This window comes from Corythoichthys intestinalis, chromosome 12 (assembly GCF_030265065.1).
Source record: "Corythoichthys intestinalis isolate RoL2023-P3 chromosome 12, ASM3026506v1, whole genome shotgun sequence".
Lineage (NCBI taxonomy): Eukaryota > Metazoa > Chordata > Actinopteri > Syngnathiformes > Syngnathidae > Corythoichthys > Corythoichthys intestinalis.
In genome coordinates this window covers 36254660-36266841 of record NC_080406.1, presented here as the reverse complement: position 1 = coordinate 36266841, position 12182 = coordinate 36254660, and the positions used below count along the sequence as shown (strand labels likewise).

The 12182-nt window shown below is 41.6% G+C and overlaps 1 protein-coding gene across 1 annotated transcript; it reads right to left on the bottom strand.

Annotated features, from left to right (window-relative positions):
- Positions 1-1495: 1495 nt before the first annotated feature.
- On the bottom strand, positions 1496-5673 carry ercc1 (excision repair cross-complementation group 1). Its single transcript, XM_057851749.1, has 10 exons — positions 5502-5673; positions 5330-5402; positions 4897-5253; positions 2697-2800; positions 2493-2592; positions 2340-2416; positions 2134-2233; positions 1983-2054; positions 1826-1894; positions 1496-1740 (listed from the first exon to the last, which is right to left on the bottom strand). The coding sequence occupies exons 2-10, from the start codon at positions 5384-5386 to the stop codon at positions 1675-1677; spliced, it is 1002 nt and encodes a 333-aa protein (XP_057707732.1). The 5' UTR covers positions 5387-5402; positions 5502-5673; the 3' UTR covers positions 1496-1674.
- Between the last annotated feature and the right edge of the window lie 6509 nt (positions 5674-12182).

The window sequence follows — 12182 nt, the reverse complement described above, 5'->3', positions numbered from 1 at the left end:
CACTGCACAAATCTGGCCTTTATGGAAGAGTGGCAAGAAGAAAGCCATTCCTCAAAGATATCCATAAAAAGTCTCGTTTAAAGTTTGCCACAAGCCACCTGGGAGACACACCAAACATGTGGAAGAAGGTGCTCTGGTCAGATGAAACCAAAATTGAACTTTTTGGCCACAATGCAAAACGATATGTTTGGCGTAAAAGCAACACAGCTCATCACCCTGAACACACCACCCCCACTGTCAAACATGGTGGTGGCAGCATCATGGTTTGGGCCTGCTTTTCTTCAGCAGGGACAGGGAAGATGGTTAAAATTGACGGGAAGATGGATGCAGCCAAATACAGGAACATTCTGGAAGCAAACCTGTTGGTATCTGCACAAGACCTGAGACTGGGACGGAGATTTATCTTCCAACAGGACAATGATCCAAAACATAAAGCCAAATCTACAAAGGAATGGTTCAAAAATAAACGTATCCAGGTGTTAGAATGGCCAAGTCAAAGTCCAGACCTGAATCCAATCGAGAATCTGTGGAAAGAGCTGAAGACTGCTGTTCACAAACACTCTCCATCCAACTTCACTGAGCTCGAGCTGTTTTGCAAAGAAGAATGGGCAAGAATGTCAGTCTCTCGATGTGCAAAACTGATAGAAACATACCCCAAGCGACTTGCAGCTGTAATTGGAGCAAAAGGTGGCGCTACAAAGTATTAACGCAAGGGGGCCGAATAATATTGCACGCCCCACTTTTCAGTTTTTTCTTTGTTAAAAAAGTTTAAATTATCCGATAAATTTTGTTCCACTTCACGATTGTGTCCCACTTGTTGTTGATTCTTGACAAAAAATTAAAATTTTATATCTTTATGTTTGAAGCCTGAAATGTGGCGAAAGGTTGCAAGGTTCAAGGGGGCCGAATACTTTTGCAAGGCACTGTACATGCAGGGGTGAAAGTGAGCCAGAACGGTCAGGAACGCAGTTCCGGTATAAGATTCAGGGCCAAAATGCAGTTCTGGTATAAGATTCCGGGCCGGAATGCTGTTCCAGTACACAGTACATTCCGAAAATATGACGGCAACCGTCAAAACACTATGTAAAAAAAAAAAAAAAAAAATGCTAAGCTGCCACACATACATTCATTTCAAGTCGCCTGAGTGTTTTCCACCATATACATTTGGTAACTTTTAGGTTCTTTCTGCACTTTCCGTCAGGAATGTCACATTTATTGTTTTGTGTATTTGAGTACAAAAGTGTTTGTTGGCAGCAGCCAGCTTTTGGTGTAAGAAAACTGATGGATTGAATTAGGTACGAAATAATAATTATTAAAAAAAAGTACAATTCTTGTTCCCTAGAAATGAAAACGTGTGACCCCATGTATCTCGAAAACTTTTTTCCATATCAGATTTGCATTGTGTTGCTGTACCTAACAAAACATTGCTTGCACAGTACTTTGTCTACTTCACATAATAGTTTCACGAATCATTTTACGAAACTCATTTTATTTAAGTGACTTTTTTTTTTTTTTATTAGAATGCTGAAAATACATTAACAGACAAGAAAAAAATGTTTAAAAAAACAACTTTGTGCCACTGAATAATCCACATGTTGACAACAGTTTAAAATGTAAATTTGTATTTAAAAAAATCAGCCATCCCGTCATCCCACATTTATCCCGCCAAGGTCCTCAACTGTCACATTTTGTCTTGGATTTCAGGAAAGGTTTATGAAGCACATCATAAAGACGTCTTGCCTGCAAGTACAAAATCCCAAACACTGTAAATTAATGTACATTCCATTTTAGTCTTCTTTAACAATATGATGATATGCATGTTCACCTTTTGTGGACCAAGACCTGGACAGAGAACCAGGTCTTCTTTAGACGCGCTGATGATTCCTTCCAAAGACTGTCATGAAACAATATAAATAAAAATAATCATGAAATGACAAAAGTCAACATTCCTGTTGCAGTGACAAAGAGTTTTCGGCACTCACAGAAAATGTTGACAGCAATGTCATGGCATCTGTCTTGTTTATGGACTTCACAGTGGTCAGGCAGTCTGTCACCTTCAGAACAAACAAACAATTTTGCGTGGCAGATGACATAAAGTACACCAGACTTTCACAACCTTAATCACAAAATTACCTTTGACAAATAGTTTTTTTCAACTTGCTCCTTCAGAAGATCTGCTGGTTTCTTCTCGTATGACTTGTATGTTTCCAGGTAACGTCCTGCCTCCTCTGGACTGCCAGGTCACCCCCCCCGAAAACAGTAAAAAATTTGGATTGGATTGTCTAATGTCATCACTGGCACAGAAACATAATAATTCACTACTAACTCTCAAGACTTACCTCCATGCCAAAATAAGAGTGCAGTCAGCCATGATGCAGATGCGAGCCAGCTCCTTCAAGGCATGATGGGGGTCTTTCTTTGTGGTAAAACAACAAAGACGTTTACACAGAAATTGACCCAGTTTAACAAATCAATAACAGAAAACCACTCACCACATCCACTTGAACTAGTAAAACTCGAAGGGTGAAGCTATGTCCAAGCTGCTGTAGCCGATCATGAATATAGTTTGGATTCAGGTTGTGGTACCTCAGACTGTGAGCCATGCGCCCCCAATAAAAATATTAAAAAAGGCAGAGAGATAGTCAAATATATTGCAGATTTTTAAAACAATGTACTTGGTAAGCATGAACACCAACCTGAGAAAGAGCGCACAAGTTGTTTTGCCCAGGACATAGTCAGGCACAACTTCTCCAAACTCCCATGGGACGCTCCTCACAAACTTTAGGATAGGATTTCCCCTCTGAAAGCATGAATAAATGCATAATAGGGCTGCCACAAATGATTATTTTAATAGCTGATGAATCACTGATGAGTCTCGTGATTGACTAATCGGTTCATATATAAATCACGTGTTATTTACTTTTATATATAACTCTGGAACGGGGGTCGGCAACCAGTGTTTCGAGAGCGGCTCTTTAGTGCTGCCCTAGTAGCTCCCTGGAGCATTTCAAAAATGTTTGCAAATGGAAATTAGATGGAAGAAGGAAATTGATTTTTTGTTTGAAAATGGTTTCTGTAGGATGAACATGACAAACAATCTTAACGTTTTCCAATGCTGTAAAAATGTGTAAAATATATATTACTTTTCAACATTTCTGTCAACCAAGATTTAAGTTACAGCCTGCGACACACGTTTCTATCAGCAGGGCGGCTGTTGTAAACAAACCGGCGGCTATATGAATGGGAAACGAGAAAAAAACTGAGAACAGAGAATTCAACGTTTCTTGGGCCGAATCAGTTGCATTCATTGCCAATCCGGAAGGGTTTTATGAATGTTTGCTCTGTAGCGAAAACTTGTCAAATCACAAAAGGAGTAATGTGGAAAGACAATTCCAGGGAGGGCATCCTACTTTTGCAGCCGAGTACCCAGTAAGTGCTATTGCATTACTTCTGGAGAAATTATAGGAGTGCAAAAATAGATTTAAAAAGTGGATTGCATCTCCAAACTCCACTACTGCTGCAAGTTGTTATTGCAACCAGGGAAATAAAGCGTGAAAAACCATTCACAGATGGTGACTGTTAAATGAAGGAGGCATTCATCAACATATCAGAACATCTATTTGCAGACTTCAAAAACGAAAACCGAGATAATACAGAAAATCAAATAAATGCCTCTTGCACAAAGACAGTTAAGGAAAGAGCCATAAAATGGCAGGCAACATCACCTATCAGCAAATCAAGGACATTAATTCAGCGGCAGCATACCTTGTGATGAGTCGTGCGATCGATATTGAACACCCTGCGCTTTTATGCAGGAACGTGAACTCCGATTATATTCTTTACCTTTTCAAAAGGGTGCCGTTTTATTTTTTATAAATGCAGGCTGCGTTTTGTCGCACTATGTTTGTTGCCTAGATAAGGGGCATGTTATGCACATTCTTTGTTGTTGTTGTTTTTTTTTTCAAATCTTCAAAATACAAATGACATCAAAATTCGGATTTCTTTATTGCATTTCTTTAAATTTTATCAAGGCAATTAAACATAATTCATTACTATTGTAATGAAGTTAAACTTGAGGCTGCATCGGACAACAAGAAGTAGTCACGTGCTGCGTCATTCTCTATAGAATGCACTGCAAGGAAAATAAACATTTACTGTAATTATGAAGGCTCATTATGTATTTATAGCTAACTTAGTCATTTTGATAGTAGGCTAATATAGATACTGTACATAAAACATGTGTTGCCTTCATTATAATGCTTCTATAAGGCTTTTAATTTTTTTGCAGCTCCAAACATATTTGCTTTTTGTTATTTTGGCCGAATATGGCTCTTTCAACATTTTTGGGTTGCCCACCCCTACTCTGGGACTTACATTTTAACTGGAAATGAACATTAGAACCAAAATTATGTGATGTGATTTTGGGCACAATGGAGGACAGAACTCAGAGAATATGTCAAGAAACAATTTGAATATTTGGTAAATGGTGTTACACTTGTATAGTGCTTTTCCACCTTTCAAGGTGCTTTACACTACATAGCCATCTACCTACTGGTGATGCAGCACCAGGAGCAATGTGGGGTTCAGTATCTTGCTTAGGCAAGTTCATCAGGGTGGAGAATTGAACCCACAACCTCTGGGTTGGGAAGACAACTACTCTACCATTGAGCCACGCCGACCCCATGTCTATTGTTTTTTTATCCAAAAGTTTACAAAAAAAAAAGAACAACATACATACATATAATTTGGACATTTTTTAGATCAGCAATGTTGATATGTCAATAGTTAATCAATAATCAAAATAGTTGTCTTATTATCTGTTAATTTTAATTAATCAGGTAAACGTGGCAGCTTTATGCATTAACATTTCTTACTGAAGGAAATCTTAGTGCCCACCTGTCTTGGACTGACAACAATGCTGCTCCCAGACCCTGCCGGTTTCGGACCAAGGCTTGGACAGTTTAAATCTTTCTGACCCATATCGGACCCCCGAGTCTCCTCTGTTTCAGTCAACTCGTCACTTTTACTCGTTCCTTCTACAGGCTCGCTTTGCTTCACACTGGCAATGATGGGCGCACCACAATTTTCGGAGAGGAGCATTTCAGAGGTGCCATCTCGTTGAAGAGAACTTTGAGCTTTAGTCGCTATAATGTATTGCGCATATGACAAAGGCTGGTCCTCCTTTGCTGGAGATTCACTTGCTTTGGTGTTGCTTTGTCCCCCAGCTGTTGATGGCTGAAAGAGCTGCTTTGGCTGAAAACAAACACGTCCGACTCAAAATGATTGTTTAACATAGATGATAGAAGAACGTGTGATTGAAACCACTTACTGGTGCTCTCTCTTTTGTAAAGGCAGAATCATCCAAATTGATATGAAACCTCTTCATGTCCCAAGAAGGAATGCTTTCAACAATTCACAAAAAAAAAGAATCTTACTAAAAATGCGAGCTGTGGTACAGCAGAACTCTGCATATTAATGTATCACGTTGTAAGATCACAAACCTTTTCTATTTAGATTAGTAGATCTTGAGAACTAAGTGTAACTTAGCAGATGGGTGTTTTCATAAAAAGCGTGTTGTAAAACTCCTAGAAAGAAAAAGAATATTCGACAAGTTTTCAATTTTACAACCGTTTCCAACCGCATCTCCAAAAACGCACTAACTTCCTGGTAATATCCAGCCCTGCCCCCCAGAGGGCTTATGGGTAATGTAGTCTTGTCAGAGTTTATATGTCATTGTTATACATATTAATTAACTTACCATGCAAAATAGTAATTGTATTTTTCTTATTTAGACCTATAAACTTAACTTAAAAATTTACAATTTGTAAACTGGTTGCCAGCCAATCATTACTGTTTTATTTTCTATATTATGATAAATAAATGTATGAATTAACCTAATGTTAATAACAACTAAATTAATTAAATTAAATGAAAATAAACAGAAATATATTCTGGTTATGACCACAAGTAACACTAAAGTAGTGGGGGTTTTTTTCATAGTATAACTCACTGCAAGCCATCAACGGTGATAGACATCCAAATTCATTTTGACTGGGAATCTGCGAATGGAATGGTTATTCGCTCCTCCCAGTTAAAATAATTGCACATCTCGCTCCTTCAGTAGTTGCCAGTGAATTAAACAACTGCCCTATAAGGGTAAAAATGAAGTCATAATTCGTGCATGGAAAGGTTAATGGATGTTTTCAATGCAAGGGCATAGGTTTGCATAGCGATGGTAGGGACAAAGCACTACCAACTTTTAAGGATGCTCAAATTGTCCCCACCAACTTTTAAGCAACCTTATTTGCGTTATATATTGACTTCAGTTATACACAGGGGTGCACATAATTTTTTTGCCCAGGTTCTCAGAGGAGGACCTGGAGATGTGACTTGGTCCTCATTGAGCTTGAGAGCCGACCCGCCTGATGCGATAAAATTATGACAAGCTTTACTTAGAACCAATTACCTTTAATTAATTATATTAACAATTAATGCTCGATTAACATCAACTGGTACAACAAAATTGCCATTACTTCGAAGTGAAAAGTAAAGAAATAAACATAAAAGCACTAATTCAAAATAAAGGGCATTATGCGGCTCCCACATTAACTCCAAGCCTTTGTAAAAGTGGGATGCCCTCCTCCTCATAAGAGCTCATTGAACGTGCATGTTTAGCTTTGTGAAATGCGAGCAAAAACACGTTTGTCAGTGCATGGCGCTGTTCAGGGCGAGTGGAGTGCTGTCTGACATCGATAGTTTGCTTAAGTGCCACATGCTCTGTTTTTTTTGTGCTTTTCAAAGTTTGGATGGCTGAAATTCTTTGACCCTACTACATAAAACGCGCTGCTCTTATTAGCGACATTGGAATTCTCACGGCAAATTTTGTACCACATTTCCGTGCGAGCATCATTTGCTTCTAGCCATGGTAACTCCTGCAGCCACTTTTCAGCAAAAGTCCTTTTTTTCGGTAGCTCCGGTGACGTCTCTGTCGTCTGCCTGTCTTTTGACGGGGGTGGGGGAACACGGAAGTAATTACCTCTTTGACATTTTGAGAAGCGATTTTCTCGTGTCCGCCGCAAATACAGTGGTCAGCCATCGGTACGCAAAAGCGTATGGAAGACGTTGAGGGCCAGCGCGTTTGTCTACGTCCAGTACGCATGCGCGCATGCGAACCACTTATGTGCACCCCTGGTTATACAGGTCATTTAGATTGTCTTCCCATATGTTTTAATTGTTATAATTGACCCCACTAATACTAAGTGAATTATTTTCATGATGTTCAGACTTACATGTACCTCTTTTAACTTGCTGAATGTGCAATTCCATTTTTTTCCTCCTAGACACACATTTGATTGGCTGATGACTTGACCCCCCCCCCACACACACACACAGACATTCGATATTAGAGATATTAGAAGTTTGTTTGTTTTTCCAGCCAGCAGCAGCCACTGTAAGAAATGTAAAAAGACGTCAATGTAAAAAGACGTCAGTGTTGTGGAAGTGGGGAACACACCACACATTTTGCTACTGTAAGTCCCACCTGCATCAGCGTTGGCATAACATTAAACTGTGTGAACTTGCTAACCTGCAAAACTCAAGTTGGAAGCTGCTGAGAGAGAAGTATCCTCCTGTATGTGTTTTCTACTGTTAACGTTATTTAAACTGTGGGAAATGTAGTGAACGGAGTTTTAGCCCCTTCTCACCAATTTTACTTTTTATTTTATTAATGTGGTCAACCCACAGGAGCTGGCCTTTTTTGAAGATTTTGCCTGTGCTTGTGGACAAAAGCAGTAGCGTTTTACCTGAAGGACAGCTCCATTTTTATTTTTTTGTTGTTATTCCATGAGAAAGAAGTTTTTTCAATTAAATTTAATTTCTTTATTTAGACTATCATGAGTGGCCTTAAGACGAATGTTTATTTTTTGAATTCCTGGATAGTTAAGAGATGATTAACAAGCTTGTATTTATTGTTTATGTTAGTATAATCTATGTTCCAATAAAGCAATTTAAATTTGCTCATACAATCAGGCCATTTTTTCTGGAAATTTTCAAAATGTTTCTTTAGTAATTTTTGAAAACAAAGGTTTGAATTGAATTGTGTAGGCTGAACCAATACACATAAAATTTAGTCTAAGTCAATACAGATTTATTTTGCATTGATCACAAAGAATGTCCCGTCCTCAGCAGCAAAAGAGTACATGCAGGTCATGCCATTTCGGCCCTACCAAACCTCCACCCTTGTTTCAATGTATTTCTTTCTTTTACGAACTACCACACCACAGACTACACCTATACAGTAGCTGGGTTGACAGTGAATTTCATCAAAAAGCAAGGGCGTAGCTTTGCATAAGGACAGTAGGGACATAGCACTACCAACTTTTCAGGATGCTCAAATTGTCCTCATCAACTTTTAAGCAACCTTGTTTGCATTAAATAATGACTTCAGTTATATACTGTAGGTCATTTAGATTATCTTTCATTATGTTGTAAGGATACAATTGACCCGACCATTATTAAGTGCATTACAGTGCTTTCATTACGTTCAGACTTACATTCACCTCTTTTCACTTGCTAAATGTGCCAGTCCATTTTCAAGTCAAGTCAAGTCAAGTTCAAGTTTATTGTCCCCTAAGGCGGGGAAACTTATCTTGCAGCTGGTGAGCACACAGATAACACAACAACAGATAACACATGCTATAGACAGCTTCACATCTCGGTGCAAGAATTGTGCAAATTTAGCAGCCTAATCGCACTTGGTAAAAAGGAGTTCTTTGTCCTGTTGGACTTAAAACAAGGGACTCTAAATCTCCTGCCTGAAGGGAGAACCTCAAACGAACAATGAGGGGGATGATCTGCACGGTCAAGTATGTCCTTTGCCTTTCTCATAACCTCATTTTTTCCCCCTCAAACGCACGTTTGATTAGCTGATGACATAACACACACATACACTGTCAGGAATGAGCGGGCAGGCAGGTAGGTTGTGTGGACCCAATTGCAGGGAAACAAAAAAGGCAGCGAGGCAGGTGAAGGAGAACTCAAAACACATTTTAATAACAACTAACCAAAAGCACAAAGTACAAACAAAAGGACTGTGGATCAAAAAGGCAAGGTTCAAACAAAACTTACTTTACCGGAGGGACTAATACACGAGGGCTTGGAAAGGACTTCAACTTGGACGCAGACACTGACATTGACATAGACAATGACGCAACAAGGAGTGACAAGAAACTGGGTCATTATATACGCAGACAAGGGGTAACGAGACGAGGAACAGCTGGGTAACACAGGTGGATGCAGATTGCAGGATACACTGGGAAAACACACACGGGTGAGAGCAATGGGTAATCACAGGGACAAGTCACACAAGGAGAAACCAAACACAAAACCTAACAGTACCCCCCCCTCAAGGGACGGATCCCAGACGTCCCGAGGAAACAAAAAGTCAGAAGGTTGCTCGGAGGAGGGAGCAACACCAGCCCGTCACGGCCAGTCAGGCGGGCGTCCAGGACGCCAGACGTGGGCCGATCGCACGGGTCGATCGGGAGGGCGCCCGGGGTGCCAGACATTGGGTGACCGCACGGGCAGATCAGGCGGGCGTCCCAGACTAGGTAGTGCTAGGTCGTCCATACCGCCACGTTGTGGCAGGAAACGGGGAGCAGCATCGTCGGGGCGAGGGTCAGGAACTTCGGAGTCTGCTGGCGGGACAGCAGCGGTGTCGTCTGCTGGCGGGACAGCAGCGGTGTCGTCTGCTGGCGGGACAGCAGCGGTGTCGTCTGCTGGCGGGACAGCAGCGTGGTCGTCTGCTGGCGGGACAGCAGCGTGGTCGTCTGCTGGCGGGACAGCAGCGTGGTCGTCTGCTGGCGGGACAGCAGCGGTGTCGTCTGCTGGCGGGACAGCAGCGGGGTCGTCTGCTGGCGGGACAGCAGCATGGTCGTAGGAATCTGCTGGCGGGACAGCAGCTTGGTCGCAGGAATCTGCTGGCGGGACAGCAGCTTGTTCGCAGGAATCTGCTGGCGGGACAGCAGCTTGGTCGCAGGAATCTGCTGGCGGGACAGCAGCTTGGTCGCAGGAATCTTCTGGCGGGACAGCAGCTTGGTCGCAGGAATCTGCTGGCGGGACAGCAGCTTGGTCGCAGGAATCTGCTGGCGGGACAGCAGCTTGGTCGCAGGAGTCTGTTGGTGCAGTCGGCCCAGGCACAGGACTGCGTGGAGTCGGCGCGGGCACTTGACTGCGTGGAGTCGGCGCGGGCACTTGACTGCGTGGAGTCGGCGCGGGCACTTGACTGCGTGGAATCGGCGCGGGCACTTGACTGTGGGGAGTCGGCGCGGGAGGCACTTGACTGCGGGGAGCCGGCGCGGGAGGAACTTGACTGCGGGGAGCCTCGGGAAGCCGAGCCGTCAAGACGTGCCCACAACGTCGGCGTGGACGAGATCGCCGAGGCTTTTGGACAGGGTTCATTGACAGACTGGGTGGTATGGAATGAGGGAGGCCTGAAAAAAACCGAGAGGGTGAAGAAAAGGGCATGGGAAAAAAATCTGGGTCGGAGTCAGAGTCAGAATAGAGGAGGTCATATAAATTGTGATCCTCCTCAAAATCTGAAAAATCAGAGTCCAAAAAAATGTGTTGTGGTCTGTGGGTGGGTTGAGGGTGTCGACGTGCCGGCCGAAAATGAATCTTTCCCGCTGGGTCCACTAGTGTTTGCGTCATTCTTTCAGGAATGAGCGGGCAGGCAGGTAGGTTGTGTGGACCCAATTGCAGGGAAACAAAAGAGGCAGCGAGGCAGGTGAAGGAGAACTCAAAACACGTTTTAATAACAACTAACCAAAAGCACAAAGTACAAACAAAAGGACTGTGGATCAAAAAGGCAAGGTTCAAACAAAACTTACTTTACCGGAGGGACTAATACACGAGGGCTTGGAAAGGACTTCAACTTGGACGCAGACACTGACATTGACATAGACAATGACGCAACAAGGAGTGACAAGAAACTGGGTCATTATATACGCAGACAAGGGGTAACGAGACGAGGAACAGCTGGGTAACACAGGTGGATGCAGATTGCAGGATACACTGGGAAAACACACACAGGTGAGAGCAATGGGTAATCACAGGGACAAGTCACACAAGGAGAAACCAAACACAAAACCTAACACACACATGCATTCACAGTCCGACAGAAATACAACATGCCGCCTCCTCTGCCCCCTTCGAAGACGAGGGATATTAGAAGTTTTTTTCCGCCAGCAGCAGCCACTCTAAGTAATCTAAAAAGACATCAGTGTTGTGGAGGTGGGGAACACGCCACTAATTTTGCTACTGAAAGTCCGACCTGCATCAGACTTAGTATAACATTAATCTGTGTGAATTTCTCGAACTCAAGGAGGAGGTTGCGTTGAGAGAAATACCTTCCTGTTTGTTTTCTACCGTTAACTTTAATTAAACTGTAAGAAATGTAGTGAACTAAGGATTACCTCCTTATAGATAGTTAATTAATGATTAACAAATTAGTATTTCTTGTGTATGTTAATACAAATTGTGTTCAAATATTGCAATTTAAATTTGCTGATAAATTCCAGACATTTATTCTGGAAGTTTTCAAAAATATTTCTTTAGTATTTTTTTTAAAACAAAGGTTTGAATTGAACGGTGTATCACCTGAACCAATACACATGAAAGTTAGTATTAGTCAATACCAGATTTATTTTGCATTGATCATTTACAGTGGGGAGAACAAGTATTTGATACACTGCCATTTTGCTGGTTTTCCCACTTGCAAGCCATGTAGAAGTCTGTAATTTGTATCATAAATTCTCTTCAACTGTGAGGGATGTAATCTAATACAAAAATCCAGAAAATCACATTGTATAATTTTTAAATATTAAATTTGTATTTAACTACATGAAATAAGTATTTGATACATTATCAACTAGTAAATATTTCGGCTCTTAGTTCTTTTTTAAAGAACCCCTCCTTTTCTCCACTTATTACCGGAAGTAACTGCACCTGTTTGAACTTGTTACCTGTATAAAAGACACCTGTTCACATGCTCAAACAAACAAACTCCAACCTCTTCACAATGGCCAAGACCAAAGAGCTGTGTCAGGACATCAGGGATAAAATAATAGACCTGTACAAGGCTGGGATGGGCTACAGGAAAATAAGCAAGCAGCCTGGTGAAAAGG

What these genes read in the sequence shown, in the direction of transcription:
- ercc1 (XM_057851749.1), bottom strand. Translation starts at nt 5,386, where the DNA reads ATGAAGAGGTTTCATATCAATTTGGATGATTCTGCCTTTACAAAAGAG. An exon ending in CATTGCTGTCAACATTTTCT is followed by an intron (nt 1,895 to 1,982) that starts GTGAGTGCCGAA and finishes GTTTCATGACAG; the next exon opens with TCTTTGGAAGGAATCATCAG. An exon ending in CAGGTCTTGGTCCACAAAAG is followed by an intron (nt 1,741 to 1,825) that starts GTGAACATGCAT and finishes TTGTACTTGCAG; the next exon opens with GCAAGACGTCTTTATGATGT.